The sequence below is a fragment of the Gorilla gorilla genome, chromosome 6 (genome assembly GCF_029281585.2).
Source record: "Gorilla gorilla gorilla isolate KB3781 chromosome 6, NHGRI_mGorGor1-v2.1_pri, whole genome shotgun sequence".
Lineage (NCBI taxonomy): Eukaryota > Metazoa > Chordata > Mammalia > Primates > Hominidae > Gorilla > Gorilla gorilla.
Genome location: NC_073230.2, coordinates 161,115,034 through 161,138,858, shown reverse-complemented (window position 1 = coordinate 161,138,858; position 23,825 = coordinate 161,115,034). Strand labels below are relative to the sequence as shown.

Sequence of the window (23,825 nt, the reverse complement as noted above, 5' to 3'; positions counted from 1 at the left end):
ACCAGCCTGGCCACCATGGCAAAACTCCGTCTCTACTAAAAATACAAAAATTAGCTAGATGTTGTGGCGTTTGCCTGTAGTCCCAGCTACTCAGGAGGCTGAGGCAGGAGAATTGCTTGAACCCAGGAGGTGGAGGTTACAGTGAGCCAAGACCGTACCATTGCACTCCAGCCTGGACAACGGAGCGAGACTCCATCTCAAAAAAAATGTTTGGGACCAGATGTGTTTTGGATTTTGGATTATTTTTGGATTTTGGAATATTTGCACATACATAATAAGATATTTTGGGGATGGGAGACATGTATAAACATGAAATTTGTAGGGTCCAGCCCCACAGGTTCGGTGGGTTTTCTCCCCGTGTGCGGAGACGAGAGTATAGAAATAAAGACACAAGACAAAGAGATAAAAGAAAAGACAGCTGGGCCCGGGGGACCACTACCACCAAGACGCGGAGACCGGTAGTGGCCCTGAATGCCAGGCTGCGCTGATATGTATTGGATACAAGACAAAGGGGCAGGGTAAGGAGTGTGAGCCATCTCCAGTGATAGGTAAGGTCACGTGGGTCACATGTCCAGTGGACAGGGAGCCCTTCCCTGCCTGGCAGCTGAGGCAGAGAGAGGGAAAGGGAGAGGGAGAGGGAGAGCTTACACCATTATTTCTGCTTATCAGAGACTTTTAGTACTTTCACTAGTTTTCTACTGCTATCTAAAAGGCAGAGCCAGCTGTACAGGATGAAACATGAAGGCGGACTAGGAGCGTGACCACTGCAGCACGGCATCACAGGCAGACAGTTAGGCCTCTGGATAACTGCGGGCGGGCCTGATTGATGTCAGGCCCTCCACAAGAGGTGGAGGAGTAGAGTCTTCTCTAAACTCTAAAAGAGTTTAGAGACTCCCTTTCCCGGTCTGCTAAGTAGTGGGTGTTTTTCCTTGACACTGACACTACCGCTAGACCATGGTCCACTTGGCAACAGGTGTCTTCCCAGACGCTGGGACCAAGGACCCCTCTGGTGGCCGTGTCCGGGCATAACAGAAGGCTCGCACTCTTGTCTTCTGGTCACTTCTCACTATGTCCCCTCAGCTCCTATTGCCGTATGGCCTGGTTTTTCCTAGGTTATGATTGTAGAGTGAGGATTATTATAATATTGGAATAAAGAGTAATTGCTACAAACTAATGATTAGCGATATTCATGTATAATCATATCTATGATCTATATAACTATTCTTATTTTATATATTTTGTTATACTGGAACAGCTCGTGCCCTCGGTCTCTTGCCTCGGCACCTGGGTGGCTTGCCGCCCACAGAAATTCATTTATGTTTCGTATATACCTTATACACATGGCCTGAAGGTAATTTTATAGAATATTTAAGTAAGTTTATGCTTGAAACAAAGTTTATATTAAGTACTTAGGTGTGAAATTTTCTACTTGTGATGTCATGTTGGTGCTTAAAAAGTTTTAATTTCGGAGCATTTCAGATTTTGGATTTTCAGATTGGAGATGCTTAACCATCTCTTACAGATTCGAGATTCGTTTTGAGACCAGATTCATGTTGGTCTGAGTATATGGTTATGATCGATATCTATTATACTATTGATCATTTTGTTAGTGTGTAACATCTTTTTCATCTCTAATGTCATGTTTTCTTTTTGACATAACTTTCATTTTGTCTGATAAAATTATTGCCACTCAAACTTCATTTTGGTTTATGTTTGCCTGGTATCTTTTTACCTCTTTTCCCGTCAACATTTTTGTCCTTGTTTTATGTGTCATTTGTGTTTATACTTCCAACATTTTTTGCACCTATTTTTTTTTTTTTTTGAGATGGAGTCTTGCTCTGTCACCCAGGCTGGAGGGCAGTGGTGCGATCTCAGCTCACTGCAACCTCTACCTCCCTGGTTCAAGCAATTCCCCTGCCTCAGCCTCCCGAGTAGCTGGGATTACAGGCGCACACCACCAATGCCTGGCTAATTTTTTTGTATTTTTAGTAGAGATGGGGAGAGGGCGGGTGGGTGGTGTGTGCTTCACCGTGTTGGCCAGAGTGATTTCGAACTGACCTCAGGTGATCTGCCCAACTAGGCCTCCCAAAGTGCTGGGATTACAGGTGTGTGCCACCGCACCCAGCTGCACCCAATTGTTAGATCTGATTTTAATCTGATCTTAAAAATGGTCTTTTAATTGGTGATTTTTGCCTTTTAATTGGTGGTTTTGGTTTACATTATTGTAGTGGCTAGTAAGATTTCGTATGCTATTTTAGAAAATGTTTTTTAGTCACTGTATACATGTTTTTTCTTTCTTTTATTTTTTTTTGAGGTGGAGTCTTGCTCTGTCGCCTAGGCTGGAGTGCAGTGGCACGATCTCAGTTCATTGCAACCTCCACCTCCTGGGTTTAAGTGATTCTCCTGCCTCAGCCTCCCGAGTAGCTTGGATTACGGGCGCCTGCCACCACGCCTGGCTAATTTTTGTATTTTTAGTAGAGACGGGGTTTCACCATGTTGGCCGGGCTGGTCTCGAACTCCAGACCTGTGATCTGCCCGTCTCGGCCTCCCAAAGTGCTGGGATTACAGGTGTGAGCCACCACGCCCATCCTCGTTTTCTTTTTAAAATACAGACAGGGTCTCACTATGTTGCCCAGGCTGGCCTCAAAATCCTGGGGTCAAGCAATCCTCCTGCCTTGACCTCCCAAAGCACTGGGGTTACAGTGTGAGCCACTGTTCCTGGCTGAGTTGCTGTAGTGCGTGAGCATCTAATGAGGTGCATGAAGAGGAGCCTTTGTGTGGGTTAGAATTCCCCTGTCTTTGGTCACAGGTGTTAACATAGTCTCACTGTGTTTCACACTTGGCTTCTAGCAATTTCTTAAAAATTTTTACTGAATTCTTATTACCCTGCTGGTATGATATCAGTGGCCTCTTCCTCAGAGGTGCTATTGTCACATTTCTTTATGGAAGTGTCTTTCATTTGATGGTGAGTTTGGTTGCCTTGTGATTTCTGCCCTCTGATGGGTTTCAGAAAAGTGAATTTGCAGATTTCTCTGGTTGGGTTATGTCGTGTGGTTGGGCACAATGTTGTTTGCAGCTTTCTACAGCCAGACCAAAAGCTAGAAATTTCCCTTGAACCTCGCATTAAAAAAAGTCAACAATAAATTACTCTGAGGTGTTTGACCTCCCTTACTTCATACAACCTTTTCTAATTCTTTAATAATTTAAGTACTTCTCTAAAAGTATTTTCATTTTGGATCTGTTGTGTGGCAAAATTTCTGAGGTCTTCTAAGCCAGAGAGTAATTTTATTATACCTTCACATTTAAGTGATAGTTTTGAATATAAAATTGAATGCTAAGGTATTTTTCTGCAGTAGCTTTAAAATATTGCTCCATTTTCTAATCAGTGCTGTTAAAATCAATGTTGATAAGACTAATGTCAATCTGATTGTTGCTTCTCATGGGTAGTGTTTCTAGGGGAAGAAACAAACCAGAAATGGGATATGGTGAAATAAATGTAAGCTTAATAGCTCAGAGAAAATTACAAATAAGGGGATAGTAAGATACTGGCAAAGCATAAGGTGGTGGTCTCTTTTTGGAAAGAAGAAATTTTCTTTTTCAACTTGACTTGATTTTTTTTTGAAATTACACTACATTTAATTTGTGTATGTGTGTATGTCTCGGTACCAGCAGACAACATAGTTTATCATGAACTTGAAATAGGTAATTTATTACAAAAACAAAGCTAATTTTGATAAAAGTAATTAGTTGAGAGTCCAATATGATTTAAACCTAAGTTTTAAAAAGTCACCTCAAAAGGCTATAGGTTAGTTCTGTCACCTGGTAATGCAAGATATGTAAGATCATGGGGTAAATACTGTAGAGGTAACTTTAATGCCCAAGAAGGAGGATTTGGGTATAGCAGCAGTAAATATCTTGTGAAGTGTAAATATAATCAAGAGGAAGCAGTCCTTTTAATTTCATTCTTTCTAAGATCTCTTAGTAAGTGTATATTCTATATATGTATATTGATTGTTGTCTCTTAAATTTTTAATGTTTTCTCCTTTTTTATTAATAGACTTAGAGCACTTTTAGGTTTACACAAAAATTGAGCTCATTCTCCCACCTCTACCCCCAGCAGTTTCCCTCATGATTAGTATTGTGTGCTGTGTTACAGTTGGTAAACCAATATGGATACATTATTTTTAACTACAGTCCATAGTTTACATTAGGGCTCAGTATCTACCATTATAGTATCATATAAAATGGTTTCACTGGCCTAAAAAATCCCCTTTGCTCCTAATCATCCCTTTCCTCCTTCCAGTTCAGCTCTTCTGCTTCCCTAAAAATCTACTACCACTCAACCCAGGAACTATTTAAGTTTATATTTTTATATCTCCCCGTGTGTATGCATGTGTGTGGTATATATATATCATGCATAATGAACATTCTATCAAGTGGTTAAATAAAACTGTCACCATATGTTTTACAGAGCTGTCATACAGTTGGGTGGCTACTAAACTCTACCTTCTTTCCCATTTTTAACTTAAATTTTTTTTTTCCTGAGACAGAGTCTTGCTCTGTCACCCAGGCTGGAGTGCAGTGGTTTGATCTCAGCTTACTACAACCTCCACCTCCCAGATGCAAGCGAGGTGCCTCAGCCACCCGAGTAGCTGGGATTACAGGGGTGTGCCACCACACCCAGCTAATTTTTGTATTTTTAGTAGAGATGGGGTTTCACCACGTTGGACAGGCTGGTCTCGAACTTCCACCTCCCAGAGTACTGGGATTACAGGCATGAGCCACCGTGCTTGGCCCCCATCTTTAGCTTTCTTACTTGGATTTTTTTCTAGTCAAATATAAAAGAAAATAACTTTTCTAACTACTAACTAGAATTTTTTGGATTTGATATGTGTACTACTTTTTAAAATGCTATGGAAAAGTAGAATTCCAAATGTATAATTATTAAACTTAATTGTTCTTATGGGTAATCACTGAATAGACTGTAGAAAATAGGTTGAAAAGCTTAGCTTGTGCTTTAGACATAATTTAAAAGCACAAGTATCTATAGTTATCGCTTAAAGCAGTTGAATAAAGCTACTTTTCTCCTTCTCTGACTTACATTTCATTTTTACTAGTGAACAGCTCTGCGCTTTTTGTTACTGTGGGGAAAAAAGTTCCTTAGGACAAGGAGACTTAAAACAATTCAGAATAACGCCTGGATTTATCTTGCCGTGGAGAAACCAACCTTCTAACAAGAAGGACATTGATGACAACAGCAATGGAACCTATGAGAAAATGCAAAACTCAGCACCACGAAAACAAAGAGGACAGAGAAAGTAAGCAGTTTCGACTTTAAATGTTGGAATAGATTAAGACTGCATATAATTTATTTCCATTATAATGTTTATAAATTTTCAAACGGGATTGTTCTTGTTGAACAGTTTCTCCTGTTCTCCACATTTATGGGATACTCTGACTCACCATTAACCCAATTAATCCAACAAACTATCCTTTTCACAAATTTTTCTTGTTATTTTTTAAAAAGTTTATATTAATTGTATATGAAAGCGGTGTGATCACAAAACTAAACTTTTGGAAGAAAACTTCAAAGAACATAACACAAGCTGAGAGGGAGGGAGTTCATGGAATTTATAAATGGAAAGAAGATAATAATAAAACAGATCAATAAAGTCCTTCTTTTGTTTCTCTAAATAAGCTTTTAATTGTAAGAATATAACATAATACAATAGCAAATCCAGAATTGGTTTTCACTACTCATGTCTTTTCTGTCATTTATTCATTGATCCATTCAGTCATTTAATTTATATATAAGTTTGTGTGCTTCAGAAAATGTTGCACTGTCCTATATATTCTTCCCTCCCTCCCTCCCCTGCCTTCCCTCCCAGAAGATGCTTTTTTCTTTTTTAAGGAATTTTTTTTGTAATGATGTGTGTATGTCTGTATTCACGGGCACATTGTAATTACCTAAAGGTCTTGTCTGATATAGTTTAAAATATTTTGTACAGTTGTGTTTAAAGACCATATTAATATGGAGACTTGGCTGCGCTGGTTAAGGGAGTAGAAGTTTCTGGAGTTGATGAGAACGTGTAAAAATTAATTTAGCTTGCAAAGCTAACACTGCCTCTTGAGGGTTATGATGTAATCACTCAAGTGCTTATCTGGCTTATATCCAAATTTAATTACTAAATCATTGTTGTGTTGTACTTATTTGATTGGCTCCTTGTTTTGAACTGCTGCCAATGCCTTGAAGACCTGAAGTAGGAAATGAAACAATAAAAAGAGGGAGAATCTTTTAAAAGAATTTAAGGTGGAACAGTTTAAGGAAACTTAGAAGTACTATATTTGGAGAGTTGTGATGTTTTGGAGGCTATAGCTTTTTCTTTAGTTGTCAGTTGAGTACACACATCTTAATAAAATAAAGAAAAGGCCAGGAAACTTAAAATGTCTATTAGCAAATTTAATGGAGTGAATCAGGCTGTATCTTATATCCTCATGTTCTGCCTTAAATAATGGCAATTATATAAAATCCTGTCCTGAGAAATAGAATTGGTTTCATTTCCTTGTTTTAAAAGTGAAATTAGTTTTTAGTGAAAATTCTTATGAGCTCAGATAATTATATAAAAATAGCCTTTGTTAAATGAAAGTCTTTATATATACTTAGTGCTTACCAACTTAATAAGTAATGATAATATGGCAGTTAATGAATTACACTTAAAAATTTGGCATCATTGAAGGGTAGGCAATTAATTTAGCTTGGTAATGATTTCAAATATTTACAAAATGTATGTTGCTAATGAAGTTTAAGTAGCTAGTTAATTTAAAAAACAATTTTACAAAGGAGGTTTTGAAAATGTCTTTCCTCATTTTCACTAAATAAAAAAATCAAGAATTTTTTCCCTTTTTTTGTTTTATAACTAAGAATTTTGTGGGTATGCATTTCAGCTGATTCCTCCTGATATCTCTTTCTAAGCTGGGCTGCTGTCATCCTTAGTGTTGACATTGATATCTTACTGATATGGTATATACATACAAACCAGTCTCAAAACTTGAAGGTTGAATTTGATTAAGCTGCTGGTTAGGACCTGATTAGTAATAAATTAGTCATTCTCTTGGTTTTTTTACACCCCTTTCCCTCATCAAATACTAGTGCAAAACAGTATGCTAAAACAACACTGAGTAGTTATAGATGAACTGTTTGTCTTTTTTTTTTTCTTCCAATAAAATAACAGTGATTTGTAATGGAGAATATATTTGTAGGAATAGAGATTATACTTATAGGAAAGAATTTGTTCTCATTTTACTGTGGGCATTTATTAAAATGAGAATTTAAAGTTAGCATAGCATGCTAAACCTTTTAAAAAAAAGTATGCATTTCTAATGCTGAACATAAAAACATTACTGGTTATTTTTATATGGTTTGATATTTAAATGTACTTATTGAAATATGTTAATACTTTTTTTCTTTCAATGATTCCAGGTATAAAAATGTTTAGTACCCTGGTCATTGTGCTGATTTTCTCTTAATAGGAATCATGATAAATATCCAGCATACAGAAGTGCAGTGAGTTATGATCTATATTCAATAGTGATTTAATCCAGAATTATGATCAGGTTAAATACTATGATATTAGGAGAAGATTTAAGTTTTAGTGGTAGTCATCTGATTTCCCATATTTAATAATTAAGTACAATAGCCATTTTTATTTGTTTAATGGTCTTAAATAATACCTAAAGTGTTAGACCTTGAAAGCCTGAAATCTCCCATATGTTGTTTACTTTATTCAATGTTCTTTTTTTAGACTATAGTTTTTGCTGTTATACTATCTTCCTTATTCTACATGCCTTTGGTAGCTATTTTGCTTTTGCTTTTTACTTCCAATTTGTGACGTACAGTCTTGATTGAGAGTACTTGCAATGTCATGCCACAGACCAGCTGTTGAGATTTGTTGACGGGACCATAAGAAAGCTACAGCTGATACATTCCATTCCTCCTGCCTCTGTTTTCACACTCTGTAGTGGGTTTTCATTTTCCCTGGAAAATATCGTTTCTTTACACAGTTAACTGCCACCTCTGTTGTGGCAGTCCTCAGTCAAGATACAGCAGACTAAACATTTCTGATTTGATCAAGTTTTGTTTTGTAAGCGTTTAAGTAAAGCCAAAGGAAATACTCATTTTATGCGTTAAATACAATTCCTGACTAGGATATGAGAGTCGGTTTTAAAAACATTATATTATGGAATGGAAAAACAAATTTACAATTTAATACTTCCCTGTGGGTTTGGAGACTCTTTTTCTTACCTGTTACTTATATGATATAATATGGCAACCCAGTTTAATATTATACCATGGATAATACTAACAGATGAATTCTAAAAGTTGTTTTATGACAGTTAATGGCTGATAAATTAAAATTGATTTGGCAGTACATTGCATTTAAACAGTTAAAAATGAAACAATTGTCTGCTTGTTTTCACTTTCACAGCTATTTTATTTTATTTTCAGAGAACGATCTCCTCAGCAGAATATAGTATCTTGTGTAAGTGTAAGCACCCAGACAGCTTCAGATGATCAAGCTGGTAAACTGTGGGATGAACTCAGTCTGGTTGGGCTTCCAGATGCCATTGATATCCAAGCCTTATTTGATTCTACAGGTATGGGCATGTTTTCAATAATAACTGCCTCTTAATTCTGGAAGCATTTTAATTTTAATGCATTATTAATGTCCTCAATAATAAATACCTTTCATCTAGAAATAATTAGAATCATACTATAAAAAAACATTATTAAATATGCCTGGTTAGGTAAAAGAAAAGGGTTGTCTAAAAAGGTTTATCTAATTTATTTAAAATCTGTACAGTACCACCACCGGACTGGATGCTTTTTAAAATACTTGTATTTTTTCTTGTGTAGATAGCGGTACCATGGAGATCTGACAATTGAGAAAAGAGAGAAAATTTTAAAGGGGAAAATTTTAAAGTGAGAACTTGGGGAATGTGGCATTCTGAGTCTATTTTATTTGGGCATGAATGAAAATAGGTCTTAGCCGGGTAGATTATCTTATTATAACAGTATTGTAACTCAGCACTCATGATATGGTGCTACTGGAATTTAAAGTACGTCTCATTCTGTAGTTGAACTGCAGATTGACTGGTAGTGGTTCAAGTGTTATGTGATGGATAATTTAAAGGCTGAAGTGTTAATAATCATTGATATGTGCTCTCACTGTGGGATGAGGGAAGTAGAGGTGTATGTGTAGTTCATTTTCTATACATTTCCTTTGTATATCACCTCAACAAAGTACTAAGTAATACTTTGTTTTATATAAAGATACCAGAAACATACCAAATACATATATAATATTTAAATAAAATGACTAAAAACTAATTTTGTTTGTTGAAGAAATAATCACTAATTCAGTGATTCTCAAACTTGTGTGTGCATCATAATAACCAGACGGCTTGTTAAAACACAGATTGCTGGCAGGGCACGGTGGCTCACAGCCCGTAATCCCAGCACTTTGGCAGGCTGAGGTAGGTGGATTGCTTGAACTCAGGAGTTCAAGACCAGCCTGGGCAACATGGTGAAACCCTGTCTCTACAAAAAATGAAAAAAATTCGCTGAGTGTGGTGGCATGTGCCTGTAGTCCCAGCTATTTGGCAAGGCTGAGACAGGAGGATTGCTTGAACCCTGGAGGTTGAGGCTGCAGTGAGCTGTGTTCATGCCACTGAACTTCAGCCTGGGCAACAAAAAAAGTGAGACGCTGTCTCAAAACCAAAACAAAACAACAAAAAAAAACAGAAGCAAACACAGATTGCTGGGCCCCACTGCACGAGTTTTTGATTCAGTAGATCTCACTTGTGATCTGCGCTTCTGCATTTTTTTGGTTTTTATTTTGAGACGGAGTCTTGCTCTGTTGCATAGGCTGGAGTGCAGTGGCACGATCTCAGCTCACTGCAACCTCTGTCTCCTGGGTTCAAGCGATTCTCATGCCTCAGCCTCCTGAGTAGCTGGAATTACAGGCGTGCGCCACCACGCCCAGCTGATTTGTAGAGACAGGGTTTTGCCATGTTAGCCAGGCTGGTCTCAAGTTCCCAGCCTCAAGAGGTCCACCAGCGTTGGCCTCCCAAAGTGCTGAGATTACAGGAGTGAGCCACTGCACCCAGACAGATTCTGTATTTCTAAGAATTTCTCAGTTTGATATTGATACTGGCACTCAGTGGTTGGTCCACATTTTTAGAAGGGCCACTTTACTGCTATCACAAATATAGGATGCCATTGTATATGTACATATTAGAGTTGATTTTGAAGTTTTATGTCTTTATTTATTAGCTTTAATTTTTTTAATGTTTGCTCATTTGCTCCTTTTCATTTTTCCCATTTTAGGCACTTGTTGGGCTCATCACCGTTGTGTGGAGTGGTCACTAGGAGTATGCCAGATGGAAGAACCATTGTTAGTGAACGTGGACAAAGCTGTTGTCTCAGGGAGCACAGAAGTAAGTAGACAAAGCAAATATTTAAGTCATAGTTTTATAACATTCACTTTAATCAGAAGTTCACTTGAAAGGATTATTAAAGATTGCTGTAGTGTAAAAGCTCTCAAAATAGGAAATTATTAATTTTTATTAAGAGTAATTTTAGGCTGGGTACGGTGGCTCACACCTGTAATCCCAGCACTTTGGGAGGCCGAGGTGGGTGGATCACTTGATGTCAGGAGTTTGAGACTAGCCTGGCCAACATGGTAAAACCCGTTCTCTACCAGAAATACAAAAATTAGCTGGGCATGGTGGCAGTCGCCTGTAATCCCAGCTACTTGGGACGCTGAGGCAGGAGAATTTGCTTGAATCTGGGAGGTGGAGGTTGCACGTAGCCAAGATTGCGCCATTGCACTCCAACCTGGGCGACAGAGAGAGACTCCATTTAATTTAAAAAAAAAAAAAAGTTATTTTATGCAAAAATTAGCCAGGCATGCTGGTGCACATGTGTAGACCCAGCAACTTGGGGTGCTGAGGTGGGAAGATGCTTGAGTCCAGTAGATTGAGGTTGCAGTGAGCCATGATTGCACCACTGCACTCCATACTCCAGCCTGGGCGTTGGAGTGAGACCCTGCCTCAAAAAAAAAAAAAAAAAAAAAAAAATTAATTTGTGTAAGCCATTGGAATGTAGTATGTTACTCAGTGAACTTGAATCTTTTAAAATAAGTAGTTTACATTTAAATTAGAAATGAAAATTTTAGAAATGAAAATTTTGCACTATGCTTATACATTCATGTGGTTACTTTTTAAGACAAAACTATTTGATAATGATTTAAAATGAAAGAAAATATTTGAAAAGATTTGAAGGTCATTAGTCCATAATGTGAACTACCTCTGTTTGATATTTTAAAAAGTGATTAAAAAATTTTTTTTAGTTCGGTCAGCAGTTCAGTTCATCTTTATTGCATTGTATCAAAGTAATATGTGCATAGTCTGCCATTTTTCAAAGCTTTTCCTGTGATTTTCATGTAATTTTGAAACAAATACAAATGAAACAGCTACCTCCCATCTATAAAGACAGCAAATTCTGTGAAGTGATACTGCTTTGCTGTCTACAAATTTCTTTTTCTTTTTTCTTAAAATGTAGAGATGGAGTCTCACCATGTTGCCCAGGCTGGTCTCAAACTCCTGGACCCAAGGGATCCTCTCTTCTCTTCTTGGCCTCTCAAAGTGCTGGGAGTTTAGATGTGAGCTACTGTGCCTGGCCTTCCTTTTTTTTTTTTGAGAGGAGTTTTGCTGTGTTGCGCAGGCTGGAGTGTGGTGGCATGATCTCAGCTCACTGCAACCTCTGCTTCCCGGGTTCAAGCGATTCTGCCGCCTCAGCCTCCTGAGTAGATGGGATTATAGGCTCGTGCCACCACACCGGCTAATTTTTGTATATTTAGTAGAGATGTGGTTTCACCACGTTGGCCAGCCTGATCTTGAACTCCTGACCTCAGGTGATCTGCCTGCCTTGGCCTCCTGACGTGCTGGGATTACAGGTGTAAACCACTGTGCCCAGCCTGTTTGGTTTTTAACAAGTATATTTGGGAGAAGTGAGACAGCCCTTCCAATGGAATATTAAAACTGGAAATTTTGACCTTAGAAACTATATGGGCTTTAATAGATAGAACATAGGCAAAGCTTTCAAAAGTATAGTTGAGACAAGGACTTAGATTCAAGTAAAAATTCAATCATTAGAACATTAGCTTTACTTGGATTATCAAAATGACCTGATTTACATAGATGAGTAAGCATCACCTCAAGAGTAGTGAAGTCAGAGTGCTTGTTTTGGAAATTTTACATTAAAGTGTATATGTCATCAAATTTTGAACAGTTTAATGCATAATAGTATTTTCCCCAGCCTGAACATTCTTAGAGACTGGATTAAGACAATGATATTTCAGTGAAAACCATCTCTTTTATGAATTACTTCATAAAAGTAATTTTTATTTTGGGCTATTTTGTGACAGTGAATAGTATTACAGGGAAGGTAACAAAGGCTAAATGAGCTTTTTGGTGGTGGATTAGAACCAGAGGAATCAATATAAACTCGTAGTGTTTGATACTTAGTACAGAAATGTAGGTGTATGTATTTGCATGAGTTTGTATGTGTCCATGTATTTCCTACGTCTGTTTGCTAGGAAGGTAGTTAAAAGAAAACTTGCCTCACTCTGTCCCTTTTGGACAGAAGTTACCATTTTTGTTCTTACTGATTAATAATTAAATGGTATTTAGAGATGAAGACTGTGTCCTACCACTGGCAGAGGAATCACAAGGCCTTAGGAGACATTGCATCCCTTCCGACTTTGTTTAGGCATTAGAATTTGGTGGGCCTAAGCAAGTTAAATGCAGATTGAGTACTTGGAGTTGGTAGGCCATGTGGGGATTAGAAGGGACCTAGTGGTAACTCTGTCAAACCTTTACCTCTCCACTAGATTGAATCACTCAAAACTCACAGGAGTGTCAGGTTTGTGTCGCCATTTGTACGGTTGTTTGTTTTGTCCTTCTTCCTTCTCCCCTCCCTTCCTCCCTCCTTCCCTCCCTCCCTCCCTCTTTCCTTCCTCTTCTTTACTTCCTCTTCTTTCCTTCCTTCCTCCTTCCTTCCTCCTTCCTTCCTTCCTTCCTTCCTTCCTTCCTTCCTTCCTTCCTTCCTTCCTTCCTCTTCTTTCCTTCCTTCCCCTTCTTTCCTCCCTTATTTCCAGGGTCTCACCCTGTTGTCCAGGCTGGAGAGCAGTGGCATGATCACGGCTCATTGGCAACCTTGGCTTCCCAGGCTCAAACAGTTCTCCCCCGAGCCTCCCGAATATCCAGGACCACAGGCATGCGCCACCTCGCCTAGCTAGTTTTTAAATTTTTTGTAGAGACTAGGTTCTGCTGTGTTGTCCAGGCTAGTGTCGATTTCCTGAGCTTAAGTGATACTCCCACCTCATCCTCCCGAAGTACTGGGATTATAGGCATGTGCCACCACGCCTGGCTTTTGTTCATTATTCTTCATTATCAAATAGGCACAAGATGGACCAGTTAGCTAGAACTTTGTCTCAAGAAAGGAAGACTTGTCTCACTGGCAAAAATTCAACAAACATAAAACAACACATTTGTTGACAAGGCTGTGGGGAAACAGGTACTCTCATTCTTTGCTGCTGCAGATGCAAATTGGTACACATCTTTTGGAGGGAAATTTGGTGATACCTAACAAACTGTATGCATTTACCTCTCAATTATTCTAGGAATCTATCCTGAATATGCCTCTAACAATACAAATTATGTATTACTTAATGTTATTAATTATAGTATTATTTAATTTGCGAAATATTGGAAACAAACTAAATGCCCACACACAGGAGAAGGGTTGAATAAACTGTGTTACATCCATATATCCATATAATGGAGTACCATGCAGATAAATCAGAAACTAGAGATTGGTTACCTATAGGGAGTGGGAAGGAGAAGAAGGGAGTGGAGATCTGTGTAGCATGGATGAAATGTGAATGGCACTTCTCAGAGTATATTTGTCAGTATAACTCTGATTCTTAGAACCATAGGAATGTTTTAAATGCTTCTATGCAATTGCCACCAACCAGGATGTGGGAGACCAAATAAGCAATTACCACCTACCCAGATGCAGGAGAACCCAAAAAGGAATAGTAAAATTCACATAAAAGAGGATGGGGAGGGAAAGAACTCACCTAAGTAACTGTAGAAAATGGTGTCTTGATTAAATAACATGAAACTAGAGGCAAAAAGAACTGTACAGTCATGCTGTAGTGTTGAGATCAGAAGTATGAAAATAAACTCATGTTTTTTAATATTTACACAGACATACAGAAATATAGATGTGTGCATATGTATGAGTTAATTTGAGTATGTATATTTCCTACCTCTATCCCCTGAGAGGGCATAGAAACAATGACACCCCAGTAGCATTGAGAATACCTAGTGCTTAGATCTTGGTCTCCAACCATTGCTCTTCAATGAAAGGAACCAGGGCTCCTTGAGAAGTAGTTCCTTACAGGACTGGTGCAGAGAAAATACAAGGTAAGCCTAGATCATCTTGTGCCAGAAAGTAATGAAGTGCTTAAAAAGATGAAAACCTGTTCAAAGCACGGGAACCTACCTGAAGGAGCTCCTAAGAACTGGACCAATTTTAGCAACCACAAAAATAATGATAATATTGCATTTTCATCCATAGAATAAGTACAGGAGTCCATACTGATGTAAATAAATATAGATTGTCCAGTCATGTCACTGCTCTACTTAACACTCTTCAGTGACTTCCCATTTTATTCTGAGAAAAAAAAAAAAGATTCCTTGCTAACCTGTAAGGCTCTACATGATCTTCACCACACCTCACGTGTACTTCTCAGACATCTTTCACTATAACCGTTTGTTCATTTATTTCCTTCAGCCACGCTGACCTCATTGGTCTTACTGAAGTACGCAGACGCAGATCCACCTCAGGGCCTTTCATAATGCATGTGTTGCCCCCTCATATCCTTTATGTATGTATTCAAGCGTGACTTTACAGTGAGGCCTTTGCTAGGCTTGCTGTCAAATATTTCAAATGCCTTCTCTTCCCATAATATCTGCTTTTTTGTTTTCTTTTTCATACTTATCACCTCTGACAGAGTGTATATTCACGTAATAATCTTACTTATTGTTCATCTCCCTCTCACTAGTATACTAGTGCCATTCGGATAGGGTTTTTTTCTGTTTTGGTTATTCCTCAGTGAATATTTGTAGACTAATTAATAGCACTGAAGATCATTCATGGAATCATTCATAGGCAGCAAATAAGTTCGAAGTACCCAAAAGTGTTACTGGAGGTTATCAATATGGCTAATTACCTGAAAGTTTATATACTTAATCTCTAAATAGAGCAAATCTTTACAGTTCTACAGAAATGATTGGGAAGGAGGAGCCAAGGAAAATTTCTGCTATCACAAAAGTTTCCCTAGGGGCGATATAGCTATTGAACTTAGAAGACGTTTTTATTTTGCCAAAAGGTAGATTTTGCTGACCTTGGCTAGGTGCAGTGCCTCCCACCTGTAATTCTAGCATGTTGGGAGGCCAAGATGGGAGGATTTCTTGAGCCCAGGAGTTTGAGACCAGCCTGAGCAACATAGTGAGATCTCGTCTCTATTAAAATAAAAAATGAAAAATTAAATTTGCTGACCTTTATTATGTAGCTGAGTATATTCTGATACCTAGCTCTATTTTCAAAGAAAACAAACACTTAACCTGCCCCTTCAAGATAAAGGTGACATTTCAACATTGAGAATGCAGTGACTTTTCAAAGAAACATGTCCTGGGGCATTGAACGTTTTGAAAACAGATGTTTTGAACTATTTATATTGATATTTTATTGTCAGAAATAATGAAGGTTGTAAAAACAAAACAAAAAACTCTCATGTTTGTCACCTTAAAAGAAACTTGAACATGGAATTTTCTGATATGTTTAAAATATTCTAAAGAGCTCTGGTTTAAGCCCATTTGTTAAACATTCAATATTTTTATTAGAGAGGGTGAAATTTTATTTGCTTAAATTTTGATAATTTCGGTTGAGATTTAAAAATGGTTGCAGAAATCATGTACTACTTCTAATTAGATCATTTTACTTTTGGGGAGAGCCTGTTTTTTTAAACCTATGAGAGCCGTAGAAACTAGATATTAAAATAAACCAAAGTTAGAATTAGGCTTTTTAATCTAAGAAAATGGAAGGGAATGAGATACTATAAAGCTCAGGTGAGGGGTTGCAGTACTTTGTAAATTTTTTGATTGTGCACATCTTTTAATAAGAAATGTTTGAGTATGCAGCTTTATTATACATTCTCAGTGGAATATGTATGTCTTCTCTCTCTCTCTTTTTTTTTGTTTTTGGAGACATAGTCTCTCTCTGTTTCCTAGGCTGAGATTGCAGTGGCGCAATCTCAGTTTACTGCACCCTCTGCCTCCTGGGCCCAAGTGATCCTCCCACCTCAGTCTCCCAGGTAGCTGAGATCATAGGCGTGGACCACCACGCCTGGCTAATTTTTGTATTTTTAGTAGAGACAGGGTTTCGCCATGTTGGCCAGGCTGGTCTTGAACTCCTGGCCTCAAGTGATCCGCCTGCCTTGGCCTCCCCAAGTGCTAAGATTACAGGCATGAGCCACCATGCACAGCCATGCATATCTCCTTTATGTAACTTAACAACATCTGCAACGTTTGTTTGTGTGAGTTTTTTATTCTGTCTGCATTTGTGTATGTGAGTCTCTTTCTATGGATTTTTCCCACCATGGCTGTAAGCACCATGAGAGTGAGGAAAATAGCTGTTTTGCTTTATCATATTTTCTCTGGTGCCTAACAAAGTACCTGGAACACAAGAGAGTCACTAATGGGATAAATACATGCATTAATGGGATTTGTCAATGAAGGGCAAAATTTAGTGCATTAGCTTGAATGAGGAGGTAGGTCCTACCGGCCTCTTGGGTAGAGGCCAGGGCTGCCGCTAAACATTCTACAATATACAGGACAGCCTCCCACACCAAAAACTATACAGCTTAAAATGTCGATAGTGCTGAGGTTGAGAAATCCTGGTTTGACATATTATTCCTGTGTTAAAATTAATATATTTAAAGTAATTTCCTCAGTTGTTAACAAGGCATTTTTATCAAGCAATTTTGTTTTCTCTGAAACATACTTCAGATTGTTTTTAGTTTTTCCAGGGGAAACTTTATTCATTTTTTACTAGAGAAAAGAATATGGCAAACAGTGAATCTGTGTTTCAGGACGGGTAACGTCGTTTTTCTTTTAATTTCCCTTTTGAAGCTCTCGGGGTGCTACCAACATCTTGGAAATCTGGATAATTTGAGTATTACTGAGGGAATATTTTCATTCTACATGCTACAAATGTTTAATCATTTTATTTATCTAAAGTTCCTTTCTTGGCCAGGCGCGGCGGCTCATGCCTGTAATCCCAGCACTTTGGGAGGCTGAGGCGGGTGGATCACCTGAGGTCAGGAGTTCGAGACCAGCCTAGCCAACATGGCAAAACCCTGTCTCTACTAAAAAAATATAAAAATTAACCGTGTGTGGTGGTGTGTGCCTGTAATCTCAGCTACTTGGGAGGCTGAGGCAGGAGAATTGCTTGAACCCAGGAGGTGGAGGTTGTAGTGAGCTGAATTTTCGCCACTGCATTCCATCCTGGGCAACAGAGCAGGACTTCTTTTCAAAATGAATGAATGAATGAAAGAAGGAGAGGGAAAGGAAGGTCCTTTCTCTTCTATTCCCAGTATTGCCCCCCAAAAAGAAGTAATCCATAAACCCCCAATGTATATTTCTGTTTTCTTAACTATTTCTGAATAAAATGTTCAGTGTTGGCTGGGCATGGTGGCTCACGCCTGTAATCCTAGCACTTTGGGAGGCTGAGGCTGAGGTCAGGAGTTTGAAACCAGCCTGGCCAATGTGGTGAAACCCCCTCTCTACTAAAAATAGAAAAATTAGCTTGGCATGGTGACGTGTGCCTGTAATCCCAGCTACTCGAGAGGCTGAGGCAGGAGAATCACTTGAATCCTGGAGGCAGAGATTGCAGTGAGCCAAGATCGTTCTATTGCACTCCCGCCTAAAACTCCATCTCAAAAAAAAACCAGGTGTTTTACTCTTAAAATAAGGCATTAAAAAAATACTTCTGTTGTCTCCCCTCATAGAATTGGTAATCTCTTCCTTCTCCACCCTCATCCCCTGCTGTAATTCTATATTGAAATTTCATTGTATTTTGTGCCAGATGTCTTTGTGTAAAACCAACTTAGTTCTGTGAGAAGAGTTGTACGTTTTTAATATTTTTGTTCTTTTTGTAGACTGCAGAAACAAAAATAGCCTTCCTATAGTAAGGTGGCAATTCACGTTAAGAATGTAGATAAGCAAATTTAAACTTCTAAATGTAATTTGTCTAAAAAAATTGAAAAACAGTGTATAGTAAAAGTCTCTCCTCCAACCAACGGAAAGTACTTTTATGTAAGATCCTTTAAGTTACTGACTTGAATCTTTACGTAAGGTAATTTGCTAGTATCTTATTTTATAAATAATGTTATTTAATACTGTTTTATTTTCTATAGAATCCTAGTGTTTTTCCATGTAAATTTTTAGAAATTCTTAAAGTATGTATCCCTCATTTTCCCCTATAGTTGTTTGCTTCTACTTCTGTTTTTTAAGAGATAGCATCTCAGTTGTTTAAGCTGGAATGCAGTGGCACGATCATGGCTTACTGCAACCTTGACTTCTTAGGCTCAAGCAGTCCTCCCGTCTCAGCCTTTAGAGTAGCTGGGATCACAAATGCATGCCACCACACCTGGCTAACTTTTCTTTTCTTTTCTTTTTTATTTTTTTGAGATGGAGTCTCACACTGTCAGCGGGCTGGAATGCAGTGGCGTGATCTCGGCTCACTGCAACCTCTGCCTCCCGGGTTCAAGTGATTCTCCTGCCTCAGCCTTCCAAGTAGCTGGGATTACAGGTGCCCACCACCATGCCCAGCGAATTTTTTGTATTTTTTTTTAGTAGAGATGGGGTTTCACCATGTTGGCCAGGCTGGTCTCGAACTCCTGACCTTGTGATTTGCCCACTTCGGCCTCCCAAAGTGTTGGGACTACAGGCGTGATCCATCACACCCGGCCAACTTTTCTTTTTTTTTTTTTTAAGAGACAGGGTCTTGCTCTGTTGTCCAGGTTGGTCTCAATTCCTGGGCCCAAGCAATTCTCCCACCTGGGCCTGCCAAGGTGCTAGTATTATAGGCGTGAGCCACTGCGCCCAGCCCTTTATGGTTTTTTTCTTTTTTTTTGAGATGGCAGTTTCCGTCTGTCACCAGGCTGGAGTGCAGTGGCGCGATCTCGGCTTACTACAACCTCTGCCTCCCTAGTTCAAGCGACTCTCCTGCCTCAGCCTCCCGAGTAGCTGGGACTACAGATGTGTGCCAGCACGCCCAGCTACTTTTTGTAGTTTTAGTAGAGACGGGGTTTCGCCATGTTGGCTAGGATGGTCTCAATATCTTGACCTCGTGATCCACCCACCTCAGCCTCCCAAAGCGCTGGCATTACAAGCGTGAGCCACTGTGCCCGGCCAGCTCTTTATAGTTTAAGAGGATGGATAAACCTTAAGAGATCACAACCCTATATTTGTGTCAGGGGTCCACAAGACTGCCTCCATGTTTGGAGATTTGCTAGAAGGACTCATGGGATCAGCTTAGGGTTGTAATGGCTAAGATTTATTACTGTAACATAGTATGGATATATAGTAGAAAGACCTCAATGGCAAAAGACACTGACAGAGTCTGGAAAAATCCATGTACCGGCTTCCTTATGTGCTGTGCCTTCCATGAGGATCACACAGACTACCTTCTTTCCCCCTTAACGAAAATACAACAACATATATGACTGCCCAAGAAACACAGTTTTTATCTAGGCTGGTCACATAGGTGTACTCTCTGCCTAGCATGTGTGAAATTTCCAGACTCATAAAAAGAATAGCAGGATAAGCCACATTATTTCCATAGTCTAGATACAGTAAACCATGATTATCAGTTAGGGAACCCTCTTGAAATTCAAGTTCTCAGAAGCCAGCCTAGGACCAACTGTGCAAACAGACAGACCCTCCTTCACAGGATAATGTAATAGTCTCAGATCTGCTTTGTTAATTTTTATTTGCATAGAGTTTTATAATTGGAAGGTGTCTCAAATGCTACATATTTCTGTCTAATGGACTATAGTAAGAGTGTTGTATAGTATATAACATTGAATTATTCTCCATTATAGGCAGGCTGTGATAAGTGTTCTAATGTTTATACAAAAGAACTTTGTAACTTTGAGCAGAGTAAATAGAGTGTTAACGATACTTTTGACTGCAAGTAGTAGAAAAATGTTGTGTTTAACTCTGAAATATGCTTTGCCTGATATTAGTATTTCTACTCTCGCTTTCTCTTGACTAGCGTAAGCATGGTGTATATTATTCCATTCTTTTATTTTAACCTGTTTGCATCTTTGTATTTAACTTGTGTTTCTTGAAGGCAATAGTTTTATTTCTCTGATAAAAACATATAAGAAGACAATCACATTAAATGTATATGGTCTAAAACCTCTGCTTTTTAATTGGGGGTATTTAGACCATGTACATTTAATGTGATTGTCTTCTTATATGTTTTCTATTTATCTCTATCTGTTCCTTGCATCATTTTTCTTGCATCCCCCACCTGCCAAGATGGGGTCTTACTCTGTCACCCAAGCTAGAGTGCTGTGGTGTGATCATACCTTACTGCAGCCTTGACCTGCTAGGCTCAAGTGATCTACCTCAGCCTCCCAATAGTGGAGACCACAGTTGTGCACCACCACACCCGGCTACTTTGTTTTATTTTTTTATATATGGGGTCTCACACTATGTTGTCCAGGCTGGTCTCATACTCCTGAGCTCAAGTGAGTCTCCTGCCTTGGCCACCCAGAGTGCTGGGATTACAGGTGTGAGCCATTGCACCTGGTCTTCTTGGATTCTTTTACTTTATTTATTTATTTATTTTTTGAGATAGAGTCTCGCTCTGTTGCCAGGCTGGAGTGCAGTGGTGCTATCTCGGCTCACTGCAGTCTCCGCCTCCTGGGTTCAAGCGATTCTCCTGCCTCAGTCTCCTGAGTAGCTGGGATTACAGACGTGCACCACCACACCCAGCTAATTTTTGTATTTTAGTAGAGACGGGGTTTCACCATGTTGGCCAGGATGGTCTCGATCTCCTGACCTTGTGATCCGCTTACCTTGGCCTCCCAAAGTGCTGGGATTACAGGCGTGAGCCACCGTGCCCAGCCTACATTATTTATTATGATTCCACTTTGCCTCTTTTTATTACTTTTACCTGTTTTTAAAAATTATTTTTGTAGTTGCTTTAAGATTATAGTGTACATTTAGAGAGGTCTACCTTCAAGTAATATTGTACACTTCATCTATAATAAAAGCATTCCTTCGTTTGCTTTCTTTTCCTCCCTCCTGCACTTTGTGCTATTGCTGCCGTGCATTTGACTTTTACATATGTTATAAACTCTGTAATATTTTGCTGTTTTTTATTAAACATATATCTCTTAGAGATTTAAATACTAAAAAATTTAAAAGATGTTTGCTCATATAGTTACCACTGTGGTGCTCTTTATTCCTTCGTATTGATCCAGATTTTCATCTGACATCATTTTGTTTCTGAAGAATATCCTTTAACATTTCTTGCAGTGAAGGTCTCCTGGTGATGAATTATTTCATTATTTATGTTTCTGGTGTGCCTTTATTTCACCTTCATTTTTGAAAGATATTTTTACCAGGCATAGAATTCTAGTTGGCCTTTTTTCTTCTAGAACTTTAGAGATGTACCGCTGTCTTCTCACTTGTATTGTTTCTCAAAAGAAATCTGATGTTGTTCTTATCTTTGTTCTTCTATAGGTAACATGTCTTTTTATACAGCTGCTATTAATAATATATCCCTGATTTTGAACAATTTGATTATGTTATCCCTTAGTGTAATTTTCTTCATGTTTCTTGTGCTTGGGGTTTGCTGAGTTTCTTGGATCCGTGAGTTAATAGGTCTTTTTATGGCTAGAACATTTTCAGCAGTTGTTTCTTCAAGTATTTTTTTTCTCTTTCTCTTTTTTCTCCTTTGGGGACTCCAGTTACCTGCGTATTATTAGGCTATTTGAAGTTGCCTGACTGCTCACTGATGCTTTTTAAAAATCACTTTTTAAGATTTTTTTTTCTTTTTGTACTTTAGTGTCTGTTCTTGTATCTTCAAGTTTGCTAATCTTTTCTTCTGCAGTTTCTAATCTGCTTTAGTTCATCCAATGTAATTTTCATCTCAAATGTTTTTGTCTTTGAAAGTTTGATTTTGGCTTTTCTTGTTTATCTCCCATGTCTCTATTTAACTTTTTGATTATATGGGATACATGTATAAAAACAGTTTTAATGTCCTCCTCTGCTAATTTTAACATCTATTTAAGTTCTGGGTCAGTTTTGATTGATTATTTTCAGTTTGCATCATGATTGTCTGCTGCTTTTTATGCCTGGTAATCTTTATTTAGTTGTAAAATTTACCTTGGGTTCCGGCTATTTTCTTTGTTCTATAAATCTTCTTGAGCTTTGTTTTGAGATGTAGTTGAGTTACTTATAAACCGTTTCATTCTTTTGGATTTTGTTTTTATGATTTATTAGACAGATATGAAGGAGTGCTTAGTCCAGGACTAATTATTCCTCACCACTGAGGCAAGACTTTCTGTGGACTCTGTTGAATGTTCCATGAATTAATAGTTTTCCCAGTTTGGCTAGTGGGAACAGATACTATTCCTGGCTTTGTATGAGTATCAGGCCCTGTTCCGTCCCATTGTTTCTGATGGTTCTTTTTCTGGATTCTCATAGTTTCCTCATATGCATATGCTGATCAGTTATCTGGTGAATGCTTGAGAGAAGATCTCTATAGACCTCTGGGGTTCTTTTCTATGCAACTGTCTCCTCTCAGCATTCTGTGCAGTTATTCCTTGCTGCTTTTTTCTCTCCTGGCTCTTAACTTTCTCTTTCCAACTCAGGAGTCAGTTGAGATTTGCCTCAGTTGCCACTCTCTATGCCATGGCCTGGAAACTCTTATGGTTGTGTGCTGGGGCATATGTAGGGCTCACCTCTTTTGTTTCTCATTTCTCAAAGCTCTACAGTCCTTTGTTGCCTGATGTTCACATAGCATATATATGTTCACATATATTCACATGTCTTTCTTTCTTTCTTTCTTCTTTCTTTCTTTCTTTCTTTCTTTCTTTCTTCTTTCCTTCTTTCTTTCTTTCTTTCTTTCTTTCTTTCTTTCTTTCTTTTCTTTCTTTCTTTCTTTCTTTCTTCTTTCTTCTTTCTTTCTTTCTTTCTTTCTTCTTTCTTTCTTTCTTTCTTTCTTTCTTTCTTCTTTCTTTCTTTCTTTCTTTCTTTCTTTCTTCTTTCTTTCTTTCTTTCTTTCTTTCTTTCTTTCTTTCTTTCTTTCTTTTCTTTTCTTTTCTTTTCTTTTCTTTCTTTCTGTGGTGATGGGATTTCACCATGTTTGTCAGGCTGGTCTCAAACTCCTGACCTCAAGTGACGCACCTGTCTTAGCCTCTGAAAGTGCTGGGATTACAGGTGTGAGCCACCATGCCCTGCCATGTCTTCATTTTTTATGGTTGTTTCAGGAGGAGCATAAATCCGATAATCCGGTCTCTGTGACTCCATCTTGGTCAGAATTAGAAGTATTATGCAAGTAACTAAGAAATTTATTATTTCACAATAGAAAATTAGGAGTTAGGGTGATGGGT

General features: G+C 38.4%; 1 protein-coding gene across 21 annotated transcripts in view; it reads left to right on the top strand.

The window, feature by feature from the left end:
* Positions 1 to 23,825, top strand: part of KMT2C (lysine methyltransferase 2C) — a 300,175-nt gene that overhangs the window by 116,513 nt on the left and 159,837 nt on the right. For all 21 annotated transcript variants that reach the window (XM_055392460.2, XM_055392455.2, XM_055392459.2 and 18 more), the window contains 3 exons: positions 5,118 to 5,318; positions 8,507 to 8,655; positions 10,388 to 10,497. In XM_055392460.2, the coding sequence (XP_055248435.1) occupies positions 5,118 to 5,318; positions 8,507 to 8,655; positions 10,388 to 10,497 (460 nt within the window). The remainder of the gene's footprint in view (positions 1 to 5,117; positions 5,319 to 8,506; positions 8,656 to 10,387; positions 10,498 to 23,825) is intronic.